The 21,964-nt window shown below is 46.2% G+C and overlaps 8 protein-coding genes across 8 annotated transcripts; 4 read left to right on the forward strand and 4 right to left on the reverse strand.

The window, feature by feature from the left end:
* Nucleotides 1-731: 731 nt before the first annotated feature.
* Nucleotides 732-2,329, forward strand: N7495_004583 (PRKCSH domain-containing protein; the record flags this gene model as incomplete). Its single annotated transcript, XM_057207234.1, has 2 exons — nucleotides 732-839; nucleotides 902-2,329. 2 exons carry the CDS (start codon nucleotides 732-734, stop codon nucleotides 2,327-2,329), a joined length of 1,536 nt encoding a protein of 511 aa, XP_057064914.1.
* A 665-nt stretch (nucleotides 2,330-2,994) lies between these two features.
* On the forward strand, nucleotides 2,995-6,650 carry N7495_004584 (cytoskeletal protein-binding protein SLA1; the record flags this gene model as incomplete). The annotated part of the gene is made up of 5 exons (XM_057207235.1): nucleotides 2,995-3,192; nucleotides 3,359-4,654; nucleotides 4,717-4,747; nucleotides 4,806-6,566; nucleotides 6,625-6,650. The coding sequence occupies 5 exons, from the start codon at nucleotides 2,995-2,997 to the stop codon at nucleotides 6,648-6,650; spliced, it is 3,312 nt and encodes a 1,103-aa protein (XP_057064915.1).
* An 826-nt stretch (nucleotides 6,651-7,476) lies between these two features.
* On the reverse strand, nucleotides 7,477-9,723 carry N7495_004585 (putative C6 transcription factor; the record flags this gene model as incomplete). The annotated part of the gene is made up of 1 exon (XM_057207236.1): nucleotides 7,477-9,723. The coding sequence occupies one exon, from the start codon at nucleotides 9,721-9,723 to the stop codon at nucleotides 7,477-7,479; it is 2,247 nt and encodes a 748-aa protein (XP_057064916.1).
* A 664-nt stretch (nucleotides 9,724-10,387) lies between these two features.
* Nucleotides 10,388-10,894, reverse strand: N7495_004586 (uncharacterized protein; the record flags this gene model as incomplete). The annotated part of the gene is made up of 1 exon (XM_057207237.1): nucleotides 10,388-10,894. The coding sequence occupies one exon, from the start codon at nucleotides 10,892-10,894 to the stop codon at nucleotides 10,388-10,390; it is 507 nt and encodes a 168-aa protein (XP_057064917.1).
* A 6-nt stretch (nucleotides 10,895-10,900) lies between these two features.
* N7495_004587 (uncharacterized protein) lies at nucleotides 10,901-11,877 on the reverse strand (the record flags this gene model as incomplete). The annotated part of the gene is made up of 2 exons (XM_057207238.1): nucleotides 10,901-11,350; nucleotides 11,404-11,877. 2 exons carry the CDS (start codon nucleotides 11,875-11,877, stop codon nucleotides 10,901-10,903), a joined length of 924 nt encoding a protein of 307 aa, XP_057064918.1.
* Nucleotides 11,878-12,918: 1,041 nt separating this feature from the next.
* Nucleotides 12,919-15,366, forward strand: N7495_004588 (non-ribosomal peptide synthetase; the record flags this gene model as incomplete). The annotated part of the gene is made up of 2 exons (XM_057207239.1): nucleotides 12,919-13,410; nucleotides 13,477-15,366. The coding sequence occupies 2 exons, from the start codon at nucleotides 12,919-12,921 to the stop codon at nucleotides 15,364-15,366; spliced, it is 2,382 nt and encodes a 793-aa protein (XP_057064919.1).
* Nucleotides 15,367-15,541: 175 nt separating this feature from the next.
* N7495_004589 (uncharacterized protein) lies at nucleotides 15,542-17,159 on the reverse strand (the record flags this gene model as incomplete). The annotated part of the gene is made up of 5 exons (XM_057207240.1): nucleotides 15,542-15,618; nucleotides 15,669-15,842; nucleotides 15,894-16,670; nucleotides 16,739-16,984; nucleotides 17,057-17,159. The coding sequence occupies 5 exons, from the start codon at nucleotides 17,157-17,159 to the stop codon at nucleotides 15,542-15,544; spliced, it is 1,377 nt and encodes a 458-aa protein (XP_057064920.1).
* Nucleotides 17,160-19,855: 2,696 nt separating this feature from the next.
* Nucleotides 19,856-21,266, forward strand: N7495_004590 (phosphatase PAP2 family protein; the record flags this gene model as incomplete). Its single annotated transcript, XM_057207241.1, has 3 exons — nucleotides 19,856-20,239; nucleotides 20,293-20,818; nucleotides 20,887-21,266. 3 exons carry the CDS (start codon nucleotides 19,856-19,858, stop codon nucleotides 21,264-21,266), a joined length of 1,290 nt encoding a protein of 429 aa, XP_057064921.1.
* Between the last annotated feature and the right edge of the window lie 698 nt (nucleotides 21,267-21,964).

Consider the following 21,964-nt stretch of genomic DNA (forward strand, 5'->3'; position numbering starts at 1 on the left):
AAACTGGAATGGAAAGATCGAGATTTTGCTAAAGTTCAAGTCAGCTTTAGTCAATTGGGGGAAATCACTATTAGTTATTGTAGTTACGTCGTAACTAAGTGCTTTGCAAGACATCAGTCAGCCTGTACCAAGGATCGTGCGGGGCTCAGATTACGAAGAAACCAGTCAGCATTCATAGGTTGGTTGAGTCCAGATCGAGTCTAGCGTCGATATCCGTAAGTTATGTCAGCATATAGACTCAAACTTTCAGATTCACTATTAAACCAAAGGTTTAACGTCTTTATTTTATAGCACAAGGATATTGTAAATTATATGGAACATCTCATAATATCTCATAGTTTCACTTAATGTTGCTGTATACAGATATGTAGACATAAAGAACTCTTACTTGTGTTTCTTATTCACGGGAGGTGCTCAGATACTGGATCATGGATCCATACTTTTCGTACAACTGTACTCCGTGCCGAAGGCAATTCCGCTATCGGAATCAGATAAGGCCACGCAGCTCTCCCCATGCTCCAACGCGCAGGCCTACATAGGCTCAAGACTGCTCTTTTCAAATAATATTGACCCTTGAATAAACCAAAAGAACCTGGGAAAACATTTCTTCGTCCTTATGGCAATCTGATATTCCTTCTGACGGAACACCCTTGAATTCACTGGTGCGAAAGTGCTATTACCTCATACGCTGAGCTCCACTACCTCTTGTCTCCCACCTCAGTTCTCTGAATATGCGACAAAGTCTAGCGGTCTGGATCGCACTGGCATGCGCTGTATCCAGTGCCTGGGCTGCCAAACGGCCTTTCAATATACATGATGACCTTCTGGCATATCCTCAGGTAAATAACTGAACACAACAATGCTTTCTTGAAGATTTCCTCTAATAAGATCCTTCTTAAAGTATCAAGTGATCTATCCAGACGAATATATCCTTGATGCCCAAGCAGAAGAGTTGCTCCAAACGCACGCCAGGTCCAAGGCCGACGAGTCGAACAACAACCCTCAAGTTTATATGGATAACGAACATGCTGATGTCACTGCCCGAGATAGTGACGGACCTATCCAATCGACGTATGCATATGAAGAAATGATCTTGGATGATAGACGTTTCATCTGCCAAATCCCTCTCGTAGCCAACGATAATTTCAACACAACGGCCAGTAAAGAAGCAGAGGAGGCGGACGAACAAAAGGAGCTGGCACGTGCGACAGATCGAGGCCTTGAACTTCTGCGTGAAATGGAAGGCAGGTGCATGTACTACTTCTCCGGCTGGTGGTCATATTCTTTCTGCTACAGACAACAAATCAAGCAATTCCACGCGCTCCCTGCTGGCCTTGGGACCCCACAGTATCCCCCAATAGAGGACCCAATGACACACTCATTTGTCCTGGGTCGGTTCTCTGCCGGTTCAGAGGCTGATGGCAAAGAAGATCAAGCGCAGAAGCCTGCGACCGGAACTGATGTGGCGGAGCTACATACTAAAGGCGGTTCACGGTACCTTGTGCAACACCTGCGCGGTGGTACTAAGTGTGATTTGACTGGACGTGATCGAAGAGTCGAGGTTCAATTCCATTGCCACCCGCAATCAACGGACCAGATTGGCTGGATCAAGGAACTGACTACTTGTTCATACTTGATGGTTATTTACACAGCCCGTCTCTGCGATGATGTTGCATTCCTGCCTCCACAGAAGGACGAAATACACAATATTGAATGTCGAGAGATCATTGTTCCTGATGATGTTTCCGAATGGGAAGCTGCAAGGGAATGGTATGTGGCCCATGAATTAGCTGCCGCAGCTACAGCTGCCGCTCAACCCGATATTCAGATTAAACCCGATGGTCAGATCATCGGTGGGATCGAAGTAGGTGGCCACAAGCTCGTTGGAATGGAGGGCAAGAAGATTGAACAAGGCCGAGTCGCTTCAGTGGGCGAAGAGCGTGTCGAAGTTGTCCTAAAACGCGAAAAGGGTAAGGTGCGGCAAATGTCGAAACAATCACTAAAGAAATACGAAATCGACCCGGAAAAGGTTGAAGAGATGAGAAAGCAACTGGAAGAACTTGTCGATGAAAAAGACTATCAACTGGAAGTAGTAGAGACCGACGGAATCATCAAATTCCAAGGTAGGATTCTTGACGAGGACGACGAGCTGGATTCCATACCCCCACTTCAACAAAAGGGCGAAGAGAAACCACCAAAAGAATCTGCATCCAAAGACTCAGCACAGGAACCGACATCTGGTGACAGTTCCGCTCCAGATAAACCTGCCAACTCTGACTTAGGAGGGGATTCAGAAGGAAGTGAGGAAACTTTCAAAGATGAGCTATGAGGAAAGATATTGTACAGTATATTGTATTGTGGTGATCTAGCAACCAACAACCAAAAATTAATGCATTCATTAAATAAATACTTGATATCTTTACACTCTCGTTATGGATAATCAAAGTGCTTAGGAACGGCCGGCTAGCTTCATGCCCAAAGACGTCAGATTGTCCCAGTTGCCAAGTCCAAGTGGGGGCAAGGATGATAGATTACAAGCTGGTAATGGGAAGATATCGGACCATGTAAACAGGAATGAATTGATTGAGATAAGGAAGAATGAACATATAACCAGAAGAATATGAGAAAGTGCGGGATATAAATGAGTATTTGAGTTGATAAAGGAACGTGACCGTGGACCTCCTAGCGATCGCCTAGGCCCACCTTTCTCTCCCACCCTCCCTGATCCAACATCCACCCATCCCTCTCACCTTCCCTGCGCCAGGCTCGGTCCTTTCTTTTGTGATTTATTTCTCATTTGAGATCAAGTCTTCTAGTCTGCGCAACCTGGGTCTACCGAGGCCGACCTCCGACCTCTCCCCCGAACTGCAGTGTTCATACCCCCGAAACCTTGACAATTCGAATTCGGAACTACTTTTGAGCTATCACTTACAGCGCTGTGATCATTTTATTCTTCTCAAACACTTTTATTACAACTGAACGCTTCTCGCGATTATGGGATTCATCGGAGTCTACTCCGCTGTGTACGATTACCAGCCTCAGGGAGAGGGTGAATTGGAGATTCACGAGGGAGATCTGCTGTATGTCTTGGAGAAGAATTCCGATGATGATTGGTGGAAGGCGAAAAAGAAGGCCGAACGAGATGATGAAGATGAGCCGGAAGGCCTAATACCGTATAACTACGTCGAAGAGGTAAGCATTGCGCGTCATTTATGACTGCTAGCACATCGATGACTATGGGCTACCTGCCTTGAAAGACTTGGGAGCATATACCTGCTTCCCGCAATTATTTGCACCCCTGCTTCGATAGCGTTGTAAAATTGTCGACGGATAATGCTTACTGCAATATAATTCACAGGTGCAACCGATTCACCAGGCTAAGGCTCTTTTCGACTACACACGACAAACGGATGAAGAAGTTTCGTTCTCGGAGGATGCGGAGCTCTTAGTGTACGACACATCGGATCCAGATTGGATTTTGGTCGGAGTCAACTCCGAATTTGGATTCGCACCATCAAATTACATCGAAGTCATTGGAGATGTCGCTGAAAGCTTTGCTCCCCCGCCTCCTCCAGTCGAGCCCGAAGCGCCGTCTCTTCCCCAAAGGCCCACTCCAACTTCATTTGGAGAGGACGAAGAGCCAAATTTACCTTCTCCTATTCACGCAGAACACAATCCGGCTGCAGCCGCAATCGCGGACATAATTCATAAACAACACGCCCCGGCAAACAATCAGGACTATATACGAGAGACACCGCTCCCGCAACTGCCGACTCGGCCCTCGCATGAACAAGATGACCGCGAGGAAACGCCCCCGCCTTCACTACCCCGCCGGCCGCCATCAGAGCAAATCACTACCCCGCAAATGCCTTCATATTCACCCGATGTATCTCCTGTTCCTTCTCGTCCTAAGAGTGCAGCACCGTCAATGGACCGTGATGGTGGCCATGTTAAAGCTTCACCTCCATACAATCGGGCTGGTGAGTTAACGCCGCGTTCACCTTCGGGCTACCACATCTATAATATCAACGAGATGGTTGAAGTAATGGGCAAGCGGAAGAAGTTCCCGACCACATTGGGTATTAATATGGTTACTGGAATCATATTTATCTCGCCTGAGGGTGATGACAACCAGCAGGAGTGGACTGCGGAGAAGCTCACTCATTATTCCATCGAAGGAAAACACGTCTTTGTGGACCTCGTTCGCCCCAGCAAGAGTATTGATTTTCATGCGGGAGCTAAAGACACTGCACAGGAGATCGTGGCTGCACTCGGAGAAATTGCTGGAGCCTATCGCGCCGAGGGCCTGCGAGAAGTTCTCGAGGCTGGGAAGGGAGGTGGCCAGAAAAAGGGCCAAATCTTGTACGATTTCGTGGCACAGGGTGATGATGAGGTGACTGTGGCCGTGGGCGACGAAGTTATCATTGTTGATGACACCAAGTCTGATGAATGGAGCATGGTACGACGACTACAGAATGGTAAAGAAGGCGTCGTGCCCAGTAGCTACGTCGAGATCACTGGCTTTATACCCGCTGCATCACCCATTGTGAATGAGCCTGGATTATCGACTGTAGAAAAGAATCGCATGGAGGAGGATAGGCTGTTAAAGGCTGCTATTTCAAAGCCACGAACTGATTCATTGGACTCTACGGGGGTAAGTATCACAAAAAACAGAATTCATTCCAGTGATCCCGACTGACCAGTGGGTATTTATAGCGCTCCAAGCGTGACAGCAAAGTCAAATCTAGTAAGAGCCCTCATATCATCATATTCACCTCTTCTCGCGGATCGCTAATAATCAATAGAGCCTGACCCAAGTAAGGTGAGAAGGTGGACAGACCGTTCCAAGTCTTTCACTGTTGAAGCACAGTTCATTGGGTTGCAGGATGGAAAGATTCACCTTCATAAAGTGAACGGGATCAAAATTGCGGTTCCCGTTACGAAAATGTCTATTGAGGATCTGGAGTATGTAGAGAAGACTGCCGGCATCTCTTTGGACGAAGACAAACCACTTTCGAACATTCGGGATCGAGGTAATGCAGGTGCTTCTGTAAAGCGTCCGGACTATGACTGGTTCGACTTTTTCTTAAAGTCCGGTGTTGGACACCACCAGTGCGAGCGCTATGCTCAAAACTTCCTCAAAGATTCGATGGACGAGTCTGTCCTACCTGATATCACACCTGAAACTCTTCGTACTCTGGGTCTGAAGGAAGGCGATATTTTACGGGTCATGCGCTATCTAGACACCACCCTTGGTCGCACTGGCAAATCCAAGCTTCGAAATGTGAGCTTTGGCGGAGAGGAGGTCATTGGAAATGGCGAGGAAGGAGGGCTCTTTGCTGGACCGGGCGGTAAGCTGCGTAACAATAGCGGCAGAGCACGACCAACGCCATCAGCTCAAGCCGGTGGTGTTGTTGATCCCAAGGCATTTGAGCAACCGGATGACTCAAAGCCGAAGGAGGAGCCTCTCTCTACTCCCCCGCCTGATCCTGAGCTAGAGAAGCCTGTGCAGCGTGGATTTGATGATAATGCATGGGAGGTCAAACAACCCACACAGTCCGCTGTTTCCGCTCCTACTCCAAGCCCTGCATCCCCAGCAGCATCTCAGCCGCCAGTTCAGAAACAGATCACTGGGGCGATGGCAGACCTGACCGGGCTTCAAGCTCCTTTGCAGCCTACCCCTGCGCAGCCAGCCCCTGCTCCACAACCTGTGGAGACTATTCCTGCTCTTCAGCCACAGCAAACTGCTATGCAACCTCAACATACGGGGGCTACACCTGGATTTTTTGCTCAAATCGCGGCACAGCAGCCCCAAGGCTTCAGTCCACAACAGACCGGATTCCAGCTAAACCAGGCTCGACAGCGCCCGCAGGCTCCGCAGAGTGTGACTCAAAACTCGCTTCTTCCCCCTCCGCCACCACGCCCGTTGTCGGCACCACAGAACTTCTCGCAGCAGCAAAACTCCTTTGGCCCCCCTCCGTTGCAGCCTCAGCTGACTGGGGTTCCTCTTCCTGGTCCCCAGGTTGCTCCTCTTGGTCAGAGCTTGGCCGAGTTGAACCAGCAACAGCGCTTCCCCCAGCAAATGATGCAGGCGCAGCCTACTGGATTCATGGCTCAAAACCAACTCCAGAACGGCATGATGCCCCAGCAGACAGGTGTGGCGCCTCAGATGACCGGTTTCACACCCCAGTCACAATTTGGTATCCAACAGCAGCAGCAGTCATTCATGAATGGTCAGCCAGGGCCAAACCAGCCAGGCTTTCAGGGAATTGCTACACAGCCTACTGGATTTGGTGGATTCGCGCCTCAACAACAGCCTATTCAGACCGGCATCAACTCAATTCTCCCCCCCGCTTTACAGCCTCAGCCAACTGGCATGAACGGGTTTGGAAACGCTTCATTCTCTCCTCCAGCAATTCCCCCTATTCCTCAACAGCCGACTGCCACCCCCCTAGCACCTCAGAAGACCGGCCCTCCTCCTTCTATCAGATTTGGTGTGAAACCGGATGTACCCAAGAAGATTGCCCCGCAGCCAACAGGAATGAGGGCAAACCTTTCGCAAGCTAGTAGGTCTTTTTTTCTTGATACAAAAGATGACATAGCTAACCACAGAATCACCAACAGCACCTACGAATCCTTTTGGCTTCTAATTTGCTTGTTTATCGTATTAGTGCATACCTGACCATCATCTAATACCTTTTTCCAGCTACTCTCTCCATGTTTATCCAATATCTTAATTCCTGGAGCCTTACATTTACATAACTCAGCCTTGTCATTTTCAACTTTTAGAACTTGACATAGCGTACATATCATGGCCTACCTGATTCTGTTTCTCAATGTGTCATTGAAATGCTATGAACTCTGGCCTCCTTGCAAACCTCACTTAGCGAGCCGTTGATTACCATTTCCTTTCTTCTCTTTAAGTCCTAAGTTCCCTGATATTGTTGACATTGACGTTGGTATCAGCATTGACAATGTTTCTTTCCTTGCTCCTGTGTTGTTTTCGTCTCCACGTTTTGTCACATTATCTCCTTGATTGATGACGGTGATGCTTTATTCTACTCGAATGCCCTTGTTTCTTATTTCATTAGTTTCCTGTGCCACACTATGTTCCTTTGGAGCTACAGTCGATGGCTCGTTTCCCTTGCAAGGTCGCATCCATGAGCAAAGGTGTAAGATAATTTCATTGATTACCTCAATTTATTTGAACATTGTAAATCTAAATTTCCGCTTTGAGGTATATCAAATTGATTCAATGTTCAGAAATTTAATATGTCCAAAATACAAGTGGCATGTTAAGCCTAGGTACAAATGCAAGCAGGCTAAAATCCAGGACTAAAAACATGTCGAAAAAGGCTCAGGATAGACATCAAGTTCATCACATCATAAATAGCCTCGTTCCATACTAACAAAGAATTCATGCGCCAGCCAAGTCTGACCAAAAGAGAGAAGAAAGGGAACTTGAAACTCGAGAAATCAAGCGTCTTCCCATATTCCGAATACAGAAAGGTCTTCAGCCATATATAATAACCCACTCTCTGGAACCATTACGTCAGAGAGAGGCGATGGTCCACCAGATACAGGGGGTGGTCCAGATGGGATGGTACCACCAGGTGAACAGCCAACAGGAATACCCGATGTAGTCAGAGTAGATATAGCAGCATCGTACGGCAAGTGTGCCGTACCGTCTGAACCGTTATAGAAAGCATCCCATACGTCGTTTGGCGGGTGAGTTGATGATTGTGAGGTCATGAATGAAGTATGGGTAGCTTCGGCAAGCTTGCCAGATGGGGTTGGAGAGGGGACGATGGGAGTATGTTGAGAGTCAGTTAGATGGGAAGGTTTATCAATATCGCGATACCGAGCAGAAGCTGAGCTGAGAGGGGGAGAATCGCTGAAGCCGCCGACTTGGCCGAAGAGTTGATCTACCTGCCTACTTCGGCTATCCATCCATTGGTGATTGCGTCGCTGGACATATTCCGTGACAGCACCGCGGAGGTATTTGATAATCTGTGAGAAACGACATGCGTGTGGGTCGTGAGGGACAAATAGCTCCAGGAATTTTTCTGCCTTGTTCAAGCCCTCTTCCAAAGGCAGAAGATTGTCGTAATCGGCGAAGAATGCAGCGCCGATAACAACAGCGGAGTTGAAGACGGAGTTTATTAAGAATGGTAGACGACGTGGTAATGATGTAAATCGACCCAGGTCTTCCATCGCATCAAGATCTCGAAGTGCAGAGTAGACGCAAGCATCAGCGAAAAGGGAGACGCGAGAGCTGCGATTTCGCGTTTCAGATGATGTAGATGGGTCGGATTTACTTTTAACATACTGAGCCACAAAGTATACGAGAAAGGGACGTGTTAGGAGAATGATTGACCAGTAATATGACCCCAACACATGAGACGCGAGCAAGCTCTCTTCCATCGAGCTAGTTTCGAGCCGTTTCGTCTGCATATTCAGAAAAGGTGGCAGACTGCGAACCCATGCACGATGTTGGTTTGATATGGACTCTGCGACATTGATTGAGATAACTTGTCTCATGTAAACATCTGTCAGAATGCGCTCAAAGATTCGACAAAGCGATATTACAGCTATGGAAAGCTGTTGCTCTGGGGTTTTATTCTCAAGCTGATATTGGTATGTGAGAGCGTCGTCGCGAACATCATAATCAAAATCTGATGTCGCGGGTGGACGACCCAAGGAGGCACTGAGGAACAGATCCATCATCCTGAGACTCTTCCACACCCGTTCTCGTGCTCGGCGTTCGGGCCCACAGAAGAGAGCATTGGCATCCTTACGGTGTATACCCACAGCATAAGCAGCTCGCAAAGCCACTCCAAGGTTCATAAAAGCGCCGTTGCGCCTACAAGCACCAAGCATGTACATTGATACCAGAATATAGGACTGGATAGTATAAATGCTAGGAGTTTCCTGGAAAGCTGAAAATGCCAATTGTCGACCGCTGCTAAAATACTGTTCGGCTAGGTTCTGATTGATGTCTGATACCTGCGATCCAATAGCTAGGACAAGGTAGAATATGGAGCTGACGGTGTCTTCGTCCCCGGATGGATTTCCTACCCAATTTGCTAGTCGAGGGTGAAATTCTTCCAAGTCGAACAGATCGAGTAAAGGATTTGTAGCTAAAACAAACTGCCTGGCCCGTCGCTGAGCTTCATCATTACTCGGCGGCGGAATGAGTGGCAAAGGCTGAGTACTGGGATTATTTTGAAAAGCTTCCAGCATGGAGTGTCGCGAGTTATCTTCAGTGAATGCACATCGGCCGATGGATGAGGAGACCACCCGACGCACACTTTGAAGAAAACTTAATGAGGCGGAGTCTCCGATGTACATAAATTTGCCCTGTCCATCGCGAAGAAGGCGCGCGACTTTGGGAACTGGGGCTGTTCCAAGGTCCTTGTCGTCCCGGGATGCCTGTTCCAAATTCATACCACGATCTTCCAGCGAATTCAATAAGTGATCCATGGCAGTTTCCCGGTGTGGCGAGGGAACCACACGCTCACTGAGCAGCATGGTTGAATCTTTCGTGTCAGGCTGGAGAAGACGTGCGGGGCGATCAGAGAAATGGCATTCAGACTCCTTGTGTCTCTGCACACAGATTGTACATGGTTGTTCGCCATTGCATTTTTGTTTCCGTCGTTTACAGCTGTCGCAGGCTCGTCGACATCGGAGTCGTGCCCCCGGGGGTTTGCCTGCACGAGGCATGATCGAGAGCTCTTCCAAGACCAGTGAGGTCGACACGTGGAATGCCAAGGGATTAAGAGTTCATAGGCGATTGATGTGGATTGAAACTTAAGCCCTGATAGGATTGTAAGGGCCTCGGCGGCCTAGCGCAGCTGGTTAAGAACTTGATGCGACCTCAGGGTACTACTGCGTTCCCCAGACTTGGTCTGACTAATCAAACCATGCCATGCGCATACTATCTCCGAATATCTACGGGGTTTAGTCCTCGGATTCAATTATTTGCTAAGAGTCTACGATAAGTATGTTCGATTCGCCGGAAATCTCATTATCTCAAGGTTTCTACTTCATTATTTAATTTTATTTTTAGGTGTTAACCACGTGCAGCACTTGGTGTTATAAGTCTATATTAAGCCCATCTATCGTCCGGGGTAAGGCTAGGTTCCATCTAAATCCCGTAAGTATGGATAATATTGTCTAGAACTTGCCTTGCTTAATGCCCAGCTCCATGGGTCCACGGGTGGAGGTCTTCTTAGCCTCACTGTTAGGTATGTCATATATAGACTTGCAGCATAGTAAGTTTCCTCTTAAGGAATCAAATTTTTGGGAGCGATTCAAAGTCCACCTTGTTCTAAATAGACATGGAACTAGATTAAAAGGGTGCCTCAGAGAGCAAATTCCGTACAGCCTATAGACAATCATGTATATGGAAACCCTTTGCACAGTCTTCGGAGCCACAGTATCCCAAAAAGCAAGTTCGGCACCAATCATCCACAACCGCGCCCATCCCACAACCATAACACCACATCGGTGTTGTTCCCTGTTTCTGGGCCTTTTTAGACATCGCCTGTCGAAGAGGCTTAGCAGCAGGACCAACCAAGTACATCTCGATAGCTTGATGGTCAATATTGGCAGTGCTGTTGAGCTTAGGAAGCCAGCGCGCCCAAGAACTTTGTCTTCGAAATGCTGCCATGACGCGGAATTTTCTAGAAATCTCGCGGTCGACAGCTATAAAAGCGCCTAAGTCACGTACAATCTCTTTTCCATGACCATCACTCCCAGCATAGCGATAGATGAACCGTCGAAACGCAATTCCAATCTGTTCACTTCTTGCTGGCCAATTTTCCGCCTCAGCCACGTTCAGAATCCCCAAGGCTTCGATCAAAACTGGGGTAGCAATAGGTCTGGTGACCATGAAGCGTCATAATGCGATTGACTGAAGAATTTGTCCCCGCTTACGGAAAGCTAGGTGTCGCATCATCAAGCCGTCGAAGTTGAATGCAATGCCGCTTACACCCATCCCTTTACCAAAGGCGATCATGTCAGGCTGCAAGTTTCCTTCTTCAGAATACTCTGCTCTTTGAGAGGCTAACGGCGCTCCGCATCGTATCGCGGTCATGGCCTCATCCACGAGGAGAAATATGCGTGCTTTATCGCAACAGGATCGCAGGAGACGAAATAATTCTGGAGGAAACACAGATCCATCTGAGGCATTTACTATATCGCTTATAACGGCGACACAGCCCTGTTTTTTAGCCGCAATGAGCTTTTTCAACAGTGTATCATCTGACGAAAAGTCACTTCGGCTTATTGAGACTGATGAAGGACCCGATCCAATAATTCTATACTCCCATTCGCTAGAAGAATGAGCCTGGCTTGCATATTATTTATTGACTTTGTATTTGAGAATGTATAGAGACATACCAGGGGCCCATAGGCGCTGCCATAAATACCTTCGACAATGGCTAACTTTGGCGCCGTTATATGCAAATCTGTCCAGCCCAGAAGCTCTCGAACAAATTGCTGGACCTTTTCTGGTTCAGGATTATCTTTGATCAACGGCGACAATGCTGGATCCTCCAACACCAATGGACAGGTCGATGCCGTGTTGAGGATGAGACTCGCTATAGTTGTTGGTATGAGTACATCGCTGACATGCGCATGGAACGAAATGGGCCAGTACCCTTTGAAAAAGGATTGGAATAGGTCTGTATATTCGTCTAGAAGAACATGGTACTGTTGTTCAACTCTGGCAGGGCTCACAGTGTAATCTTCCCACATCCGGCGAGTGCGGTCATCGTTGATGAACCCGCTATTCGAGTATACAGTGCCCCAGCCGCCGTGGAAATCATGATCTAAAGGGGGCTCCGCCAAAGTTTGACCAGTGGAGATAGTCATGATACCTATAATTGTAAATAAACCAATTCTACTCAGCTCACAGAGATAAATAAAGAAGGTGAGGCTGATGTGCGATCGGTGGCCCGCTTTTATATTCGATGGTCTTGAAACTCGATTTATGATCTCCGCTCTCATCTTGATGAGCTAATTAAAAGTGGACCGCAGTAATTGTATCATATATGATATATGATGATGACGATGATATTGGAAAGGACAGAGCCAAGCTGCCTTTGATTATGAACAGTAAGTGGCGGTCTAAGAGTTTTGGATGAAGCTGCAGGATACGCAGTGCCAATATGCCGATCTTGTTACCGTATTGGGAATTTATTTGCCTTGAGAGACTACGCAGTAGAGCACCTGGGCATCGGTAGCTGGACGCCGTAAAAAGGAGAAGCTATTTACTCCGTACGTAGAGTGGACACCATGAACAGCATATCGTTTAGTACAGTATTTGATACAAAGAAACAAACAGCATATCAGTGCTATGACGTCCAATTAATATTTCCATGGTGTCCAACTATATAGTTCTCTTAGCTTCTAGATCGCTACATGAGCATGCCTATAACCCGTCTTTATTTTCCGGTTTTAATTCAAAGCTAAGACTTACATTTAGTTCCTTTGAAATATCAAAAGGAATTTTGATTTTCAGCTGAACAAATCGATTACCAGAGTACTAGGCGGTCCAAGCCCACAGTCTAAGCTCGTCGCCTACTTGATATGAGGAGTAGAGATGACGGAATTTGAAAATTGAACCGGGAATCCGGCGAGCAGATGTAAGCTATAAGTGAGGGGTGAAACACTTATATGTGAGGGGTGAATTTGCGAATTTATTAAGTCACATACTATTTAGTTACATGCACTGCAGTTGTATTTACGTTGTTACATTACAGAAAGCTCCCAAGGTATACGTAATACCAGCTTACACAGTACTTGCCCTCAATGTCTTTTTAGGAAGATCTGGACTTGCTTTTGTCCACAATAAAAAACTCTGATCTACTTCATTAGTTCCATTGCCCTTTGCTTCACTTCGATTTGTCAAACATGGCTCCAATTCTGGTGGACACAAATATGCCGTCTATTGAAAGCTTTACAAGCTACCAGAATACTCGAACACCTACTTTGTCTTTTTACTCGTATGGGGATGCTATTGAACTTGATCTTGGCCAGTACTGGTCCGGCACTCAAGACAATCTTGTGTCAACACCAATTCAAGAGTCAGTCTTTTTGAAAGCTGCGTGGATTCTTACCCTTCGTTGCTTCCAGCGAGAGGAGGTGACAAACATGAGCTATGACGAAGAATTGAACCTGAGGTCTGCCTCATCCATTGCTTTTATGGTGCGAGTGAACCCAGATTGGGATATATTGTCCCTTCTCGAAACTCTGGAGATGAAAAAACCCAACAGAGTGCTGAGTTCTTCACAATCCTATGGGGCTCAACTTTCAAAGCTTCACCTCTGCACTTCAGCACTGAGATATCTGACTGTTTCAGACCGACTTTTGACTACATCAAAATCACTCAGTGAAAACCTAGAGGTAAGATCATCGAGGTTTGAAGCATTGGCTTTCATCTTTTGACTTTTTGCATCGTGCACTATCCAGCTTGTCGTCGTGAAAAACAACGGCCGAATAAGCGCGAGCATCCGGAATCCGGAAGATGTCGCAGATCACTTGAATGAGAGTATGCTGTGGACCTTTCAACACGTCCTCCGTCAAATCACATCCCATCCTGCGACCTTCAAGCTTGATGCGATTGACTATTGTTCAGAGTTCCACCGAAAGATAATCAAGAGCCTCACGCATGCTAAACCAGTTTCTAAGCTCAACTGCCTGCATGATTTAATCATTGAAAATTGCCAACGACATCCAGCAAAGCTTGCAGTATGCTCCTTTGATGGCGACTTGACTTACCGGGATTTGGATAATCTGTCTCTGCGACTAGCACTCCATCTTACTAAATTGGGCGTAAAGCCCGAAACCTTTGTTCTGAGCAGCTTCCAGAAGTCAACATGGGCAATCATAGCTCGATTGGCTATTCTGCGAGCAGGAGGCGCTTACATCTCAATCCACTCCAGCAATCCACCAGCCTATCTCAACTCAGTGATAAAGCGCACTAAGGCCAAAATCATGTTAAGTGACCCTGGGTTTGCAGATCAATTTCTCAATACAATCGAAACGGTGGTCGTTATCACCCCTGAATGGCTACAGACGCTTCCAATGAAAACGCAGTCCGTCCCACTTCCAGTGGTTCAGCCATACAATGCATGTACAGTCCTTTTCACTTCTGGGAGTACTGGTAGACCCAAGGCTATTGTACAAGAGCACCGGTCATACGCCTCTGCAATTAGAGACTACGTGCAGAACCTTGGCCTGAATAAAGACACCAGATTTTTGCATTATGATGATTATGCATTTGACATTAGTAACCTGGAGTTCCTGGTTCCTCTCATTGTAGGAGGTTGCTGCTGTGTGCCGGGGCCGATGAAGACCGTTCAGGACCTGGCCAGCAACATTCAAACGCTTAACGCCAATATTGCCTTCCTGACACCTACTGTGGCCATAAAAGCAGATCCAGAAGCAATGAGAAATCTCAAGATCCTATGCGTTGGTGGGGAGCCTCTTCCGAAAGATCTTCTGAAAAACTGGGCTAAAAGCTCGACAACATTGATCAATCAATTCGGCATGGGGGAAGCAGCAGTTTGCTGTGCTTACAACAACAAAGTACATGACCCCAATAGCTCACCTGCTACTATTGGAAGACCGTCTAGTGGTGCAATTTGGATTGTCGATTCGACATGTCCAGAGAAGTTGATGCCAATTGGTGCTATCGGTGAAATAGTGATTGAAGGGCCTCATCTTTCAAGGGGCTATCTTGACCAGGATCACCAAGCATCAGACCGCACAAAGCCAGCTGGATTTCTTGAGAATATTCCGTGCTGGCTGAACGAGCTTCATCCAGATCGACAATCTGCTCGCATGTATCAATCAGGAGACCTGGCACGATGGACTCATGATGGACAGATCGAGTATATTGGGCGGAAAGACACAATTGTAAAGCTAGACGGGTGTCGAATCGATGTGATTGAGGTCGAGCACCTTGCAAGGAGATCTCTTACATCCGACGATACCATTGTGGTGGACCTTCTCGGCGTCATTGATGGCAAAGAAAATCCTTGTCTGGCTGCATTCTTGTATCTCAGCGGCCACCCAGAAAACAACTCCGAAACGGAAGAGCTCTTTTTGAAAGATGCAAGTCAAGATCCGACAGCCTCTCAAAAAGTAGGACGCATCAAGGAAGTTCTTGCCATATCCCTCCCGCCCTACATGATTCCGACTTTGTTCTTGCTAGCCACGCGAGTGCCACGTACACCTTCGAAAAAGACTGATCGCAGGATGATAAGACTGTTTTCACAGAAATTCTATGCTCAGGAGCGTGAAAAACGGAGTAGCCTCTCATCCCATCTTGGCTACGCACAACTTCTTCCTCCATAATCTTCCCTTCCGTATAATAGCTGAAAATAAATACTTCAGGATCTGATGGAACCATTCTTCGATCATGAATTTATGCGCCTCATGCATATTTAGTTGAAAAGATCAAATAATTGCCACGGGTCAAAAGCTCAATATCAGAAACCTCTACGTGAAGTTTCACATTAATATTACAGCTCTACCTAGGTACAGACTTCGGTCTAAGAGAGCCCAGGAAAAGCAGAGCCATAAGTCCTGCTACAAGTGAGATGACACCTAGTATGATCAGAAAGCATTCTCTCTGAACTTGTGTAGAGGAAACTTACCAAGACAACATTGTAGTACGAAATATCCAAAACTTCCCACCACGAACTCCGCTAGAAGGGGACCTGTTATAAGACCTGCCATCCAAGTCATATTAATCACGGCTAGAGCGCGAGTAAAGCCCCCGTTAGGACCAAATTTACCAGGCTCGCGCACTTCGAGGGCGTCAATTGTTTCTATACGGATTAATATTAGCTTGTTACTGTTTTTGATCAGGTTTCACTCACCAGTTGCCTGCATCGTGCCCACCCCACTGAGAAGAGATAATAAACATCCGGTCATTGCGGTACAGACCACGTATAGGCTCTTTCCCCAGGCTTCTTTCACCCATGGAAATAAATCATCGCTGAGGACCCCCAAGAGCACGATGAAAGGTATTAAACTAAAAAATCCTACCGTAGTTGGAGTCCGAGACCCTATCCGGTCTTTCATCCAACCTACTGGCGCTGCCAATGCAATGCCAGGCCCCTGGATCAATGCCAACAAGAATCCGGCACGAAGAGCTCCCCATCCAAATGCCATTCTCACGTGTACAACTAGAGTACTTTCGAAAGAGCCAATCATCACAGCATAAGCGTAAGCACAGAAAACCCCCGCAGAGAAAAGGGGTTCGCGGAAAACACAAACATGAAAGCGCCATGAAGAGAGTGAACGATTGGCCTGCTCAACTGGAGGCCCATCTTGTAAAAGAGGGCCTTGCTCCAGATTCTCTGTCACTTGCTGAGGGTCTACAGGCTTTTCTACCATAATAAGACGCATGACGATATCCGCCATGAGAAAAGCCAGTGCACCTGCCCACGCGCACCAGTAGCCTCCCATTTCAAACAGCAATCCTGCGAGAACCGGCCCAGCAGCGGTGCCCGCAGCTGTGAGTGTGGATGAAAGGCCGGCGATCTTGCCCATGTTCTCTGTTCCAAGATTCTCAGCCATGGTTGCCATCCCCACAATCCACAAGGCATTGCTAGTAAGACATTGGAAAAATCGACCAACAAATAGCCATACCACTGTTCATCCAGTCAGCTTGATCTTGGGCGTGGTATTGAATCACAAGAAATAAACAGAATATACATACACTGGCGTGTGAGCGATAAGAAGGCAGTACTGATCAAGGCCAGCATGAGGAGGGCCAATAAAAGCGTCTTCTTGCTAGAGATCCCCTCGGTCATTGACCCGATAAATGGGCTTGATAGAATAGACACAAGCGCGCCTTCAGCTAGGAAGATAGATGTATACCTCTGGGTCAGAGATGGGTCTAAGCCAATTCGATTCTCTAGCATAGTAGGTAACAAAGGTAGCATGAATGCAAAAAGCAGTTCATCTAAAAGTCACCGCAAAAATTAGGTGAAAGTCAGTATACATAAGCATCCAAGTTGCGCGCGGTGTCACATACCAGTGAATAATGCCAGCCCCATCGTACTGACGATAAAGGCGTCCGACGAGCGCCAGTCATGACCCCATGAGGCGCCATGCCCTTCGACATGACTTTGAAACATAATAATTCACTATCGAGTTCTGGGGGCTCGTAGAGCAGATTCACTGAAGTCTGGTATGGAAAGAAAACTCATGAAATCAGGGCGAGGTTCAATATCCGAAAGTCGATCCCAAGATGATTCAAGGGTGTTTAACGTTGTTTAGGTGTCCACAGGTAATATTACGGGTGGAACGATGCATCAACATCCACCCCAGAGAAAGAAGTAAAGACAAGTAGGAGAATAAACTGAGAGTTAAAGTTGAAAATGGTAAAGTAGATGGCCAAGTTTCAAAGACGTCTTGGCGCATCAGCCCTAACTATGCCGCTGACCGGGAAAGAGATTCAGCTTGGTAGCGACGAATCAACACTGCTGCAGACAAGCTAGACTTGGTAGACTAGAACTCAGCTTTACAGACATCGGGAGTATAGGTGGCTGTGGATACAGGTAAGTCTTCGGGGGTGACCTCATGACAGTTTATTCGTCCGGGCATTTGACTGAACTTATCGGCATTTTTCGGTGTATACCCCTTACATTGATGATTCCAAGGTTGGTGCATTCCAAGCCCTGGAGGTTATTGATGTCTTCCATATTGTTGGATGTACAGTGTTACCTAGTAGAATTAGTAAATACCAGGTTGTTTAATTTACTACTATTATCCGCACTTTTTTTTTTTACACTGCCCAGGTTCTTCAGTGACACCTGAGCATCCCAGAGTCTATTTAATACTACTACTACTACTACTACCTAGCTTACAGCTCGCTTAAAAATCAAATATATTATTGCAGATCATCCCTGTGGATATTCTGGTCTATCATCGGCAACCTTGGAGAATGAGGTTTAGAAATTATTGATTGGACACCTGCGAGTGTATGTTTACGTGTATTTCAAATACGGCACTAACCAGATTAAGCCTTCGTATATCCAATATTTTGTGGAAGACCTCGGGCAACATTGGGACAAAACTTCCCAGTCATCTAGGGTCCCATTTGGACAAAGGGTAAACTTTCGCAGCTCATCGAGACTTCATGTTCTCGTACGAAGATCAAGACCCTCATTCCTGAGGCACCAAGGTAGGAAAATTGAAGCGAATCATATCTTTGACAACGGTCCCACAAGCGAGGATTATTTCTAAACATGCTTGCTCGAATAGGATGTTACCGGCAACCCCCACCATCCTGTTACCAAGTTTTGCAAGATTTCTGGAAACGGCCAAACAGCAATCGAAACCAATAGTGGATCGAATCCTCCTTGCATACGAGCCATATCGATCTGGTTTGCCTTCTTGACATGCATCGGGCTAGACTGAAATCATCAGAGCAGAGCAATTTTCCTCCGCGTCTGCGCTGCACCAACGACTCCAGGCTTTCCAAACATCAGGTCCCATTGTTTTAAAACTATATGTACTTCCATCTTCCAATAATACTCGACTAATTTCAGATAGATGATCTAGAGTCATTTATTATTTAAGGGTGAAATACGAAGCTAATTAGTCACCTAATTCAGGTATTTCCTGTAATTTACTATACAGCATTAGAATCAGCCATAACTAGGCACAGGAGAATACTCAGTTGTTTTCATTGGGAATACTTTCTCAATTTGTGTTGAAAGAGCACCAACGCGGCGAATTTCGCTGCCAGGCTGAATTCCGAGGCCGTCTTAGTCACAAACATATCAAGGCAATTGAAGAGCGAACCTTTTTGGTGGTGAAAATACTATTTTTTGTTACGTGGTTTGGTGACTGACGATCGTGCGTTTTGATTGATGGAAATAGAGGCTATTAAGCCTTGGCTTTATATTGATATAGAGGGTGCAGATGCCTTCAAGTCTCTCTTATTGAAATAAATTAGATTCCTAGGTAGTACAGCTGGCGAGGAACTTGGAAGATAAGACCTGCTTTTCGCGGACTTGGCTGACTGATCACATCACTCCCAATATCTTTAGTCCTCAGAATGTAGATAGAATTGATAAGTTTATTCGACCATATATTACTCCGTACCAAGGCACACGATATCTGAATTACATGTACCTAGTAATGTACCTAGTAATGTACATAGTAATCAATTTCGGCTTTCTTCTTACGTTCAAGATTATCCTTTCAATATATTGGTTAATGTCATCTATGCACAGGTGTGTAGACTACTTCTACGGTTGTTGCCGAAACCTTGGAAATGCTTATTTGACTGTAGATCTACCCACTTACTTGATAGATAAGCTCGTCCATACCGGTGAGTAGATTAAGTTGAAGTGTTAGACGACGACAAATGTAGAGATTATAAATGTCCGAGTTAACAAACCTGGGAAGTTATAGCATGATAATTATCCATGGTGGTATGATAGGATCTATAGAAAACAACCCGAGGTACAAACGGTGGCTCGAACTAAAGCTTGGATTAAATTCACAACTTCTAGGATTTAGCGTCATTAAAGAACTACCAGAACCTATATATGGATTGGATTTGATCCAACTTTGGCTACTGGATCCCCCTGCTCTTGCCTTGGCAGAGAAGTAGTTACGAGGCCGGTGGTTTCCAACCTTGAAAACCGCTGAACCGCTCAAATGATGTCTTCAATACCACTATTGGCTGTAAAGTCCTGTTATCTACAGTCATCACTTACAGTTCGATTCTTATGACAGTTTCTTGGTCCTGAAAAAGTCCACTCCCTCTCCTGGGTCCCCTTCTATTTAATACTTTCGCTTTGAATTGTTATCACGCATTATGGGTATTGGGGCGGCCTTGGAACCACTGGTGATCGTTGTTGTACTTTTTGGAGGAACTTGGATTAACAGAAACCCTTCTTCATCACTATTTCAGAAGTCTTTTCGACGATCCAGTAGCTATGTGCGAACACTCTCTCACGATTCACTGGAGTCAGTATGTTCCAGCCCAACGTCCAACATTGATCTCTTGAGCCCTCGACCTGAATTTCGGTTATCTTTCTCGCCAGATGCCCAATGGCACAAGCGGCAGTTGAAACTTTTTGGCTTGTCTTTCAGCGTAACATCTCCCAACACTACCATCTTTCATGACCGACTGCTCAGTCGCATTCTTCGAAAGGTTCCATTTCTGGTCGAGTGTTGGTACTGGGCTTTGGTTTATTGGGTAGTTGACTATGAGGAAGCAACACAAAAGACATGTCTGCTGACATTGCATAGATATACCAACTCGGCCGAGTATTCACCGCAGTCACACTTAAGGGAGACACCGTTGATGTGGCCCGGCGACATGCCTTGCAGTTAATAAAGCTGGAACAGCAGCTGGGGATATTTTTGGAGGTCCCAATCCAAAAATACTTTCTCCAGCATTCCGACCTCATGAATTGCATCGACTGGATCTATTCGTATATCCACATACCTGGCACAGTAGCCTTCCTTGTCGGACTTTATTATTATACCACCACACGTAATCATATCAATCAGTCAGGAAACTTGCGGAACATGAGTGGATCGACGACTGGCCCGCTTCTCTATCAAGCTCGGCGACGGACCTTGGCAGTCTGTAACTTACTTGCATTTGCTATTTTTACTGTGTGGCCGTGCATGCCACCACGGCTTCTCAGTGATTCCACTCCAGAAGGACCGGAGTCTGATCTTGGCCGCAGTTTTGGATTTGTGGATACGGTCCATGGCGTCAACGGAGCAGGCAGCGTGTGGACTCAAAACCGCTTCTGCAACCAATATGGTAAGTGATTAAGTAGGGTTGTGGAGTGTGATCACAATTTGGGAAATTTCATCTAACAGACTCTGTAGCAGCAATGCCATCTTTGCACTTTGGATACTCGTTATTGATCGGCCTCACTATTATGACCATCCCTCTTCCATCTCGTCATATTCGTGTTCTTCACACTCGATTGCCACTGGGTATTGTTTGTCACATACCTTCCTGGTATCGCCTGATCTGCTTGGTGCTTGGTTTCCTCTACCAATTCATTATTCTGGTAGCTATTGTGACCACAGCTAACCACTTTATTCTGGATGCTGTTGTTGGAACCTTGGTCTGTGGTTTAGGTTGGTGGTCCAATAAAATACTGTTAAACCTGCTGCCAGTAGAGGATTATTTCCTCTGGCTGGTTCGCACTCAAAAGCCAGATCCTTCAGTGGCTCGAATGATGCATATATCCGGAGATTAAGACTCGAGTGGAGGAGAGCTGAGGCAACCTGCGTGCTTAGCTGGATTGTGATACCTCCTATAAACCTAGCACATTGCTTTGTTGACTTGTACATCATTATTATCCTAATCCTAACATCTGAATCCATTATTACAATACGATGCAGCGACAATGTACGTATGTACAGAGTAGAGCAGCACAGCCACAGGTCTTATCAAAGCATTTTTTACTGTCTTCCTTGATATTGAAGCTCTAGTTTCAAGTACTGTAAGCAGAGTAGTGTCATGTTCATCTAGCTCTAGAATATTTTATGATTGTCTGAGCTTCATCTCCAAACCAACAAGCTGCCCGGATTGATACTCTGTGACTGACTCAAGTTAAAAGTCCATTAAAAAGTGACGTATCAGAGACGCGATAGTACTTATTGACAGTCATGGATTACATCTCAGCCAAATCTTACCTATTACCCTGGTATCAAACATCGATCAGACCGGAAGCTATTGAGCTTCAATTTCAACCATAAGCCGAAATATTTACTCCTTTCCAAGTAAGGCTCTATACCTAGCCCTGAGGGTAGTGTCTGGGTCTCTCCTGCAGACCTGCTAGCTAATTAAATTATTATAGGTTCAGACAATGATCAGAAATTGTGAAACCTGGGTCATGCTCTTGAGTATGAAGACCTGCACAACATTGAAATCAATGAGCCTTGACTTGACGCA

Source organism: Penicillium taxi, assembly GCF_028828555.1.
Source record: "Penicillium taxi strain IBT 34144 chromosome Unknown utg000003l_segment0_segment0, whole genome shotgun sequence".
NCBI classification, from domain to species: domain Eukaryota; kingdom Fungi; phylum Ascomycota; class Eurotiomycetes; order Eurotiales; family Aspergillaceae; genus Penicillium; species Penicillium taxi.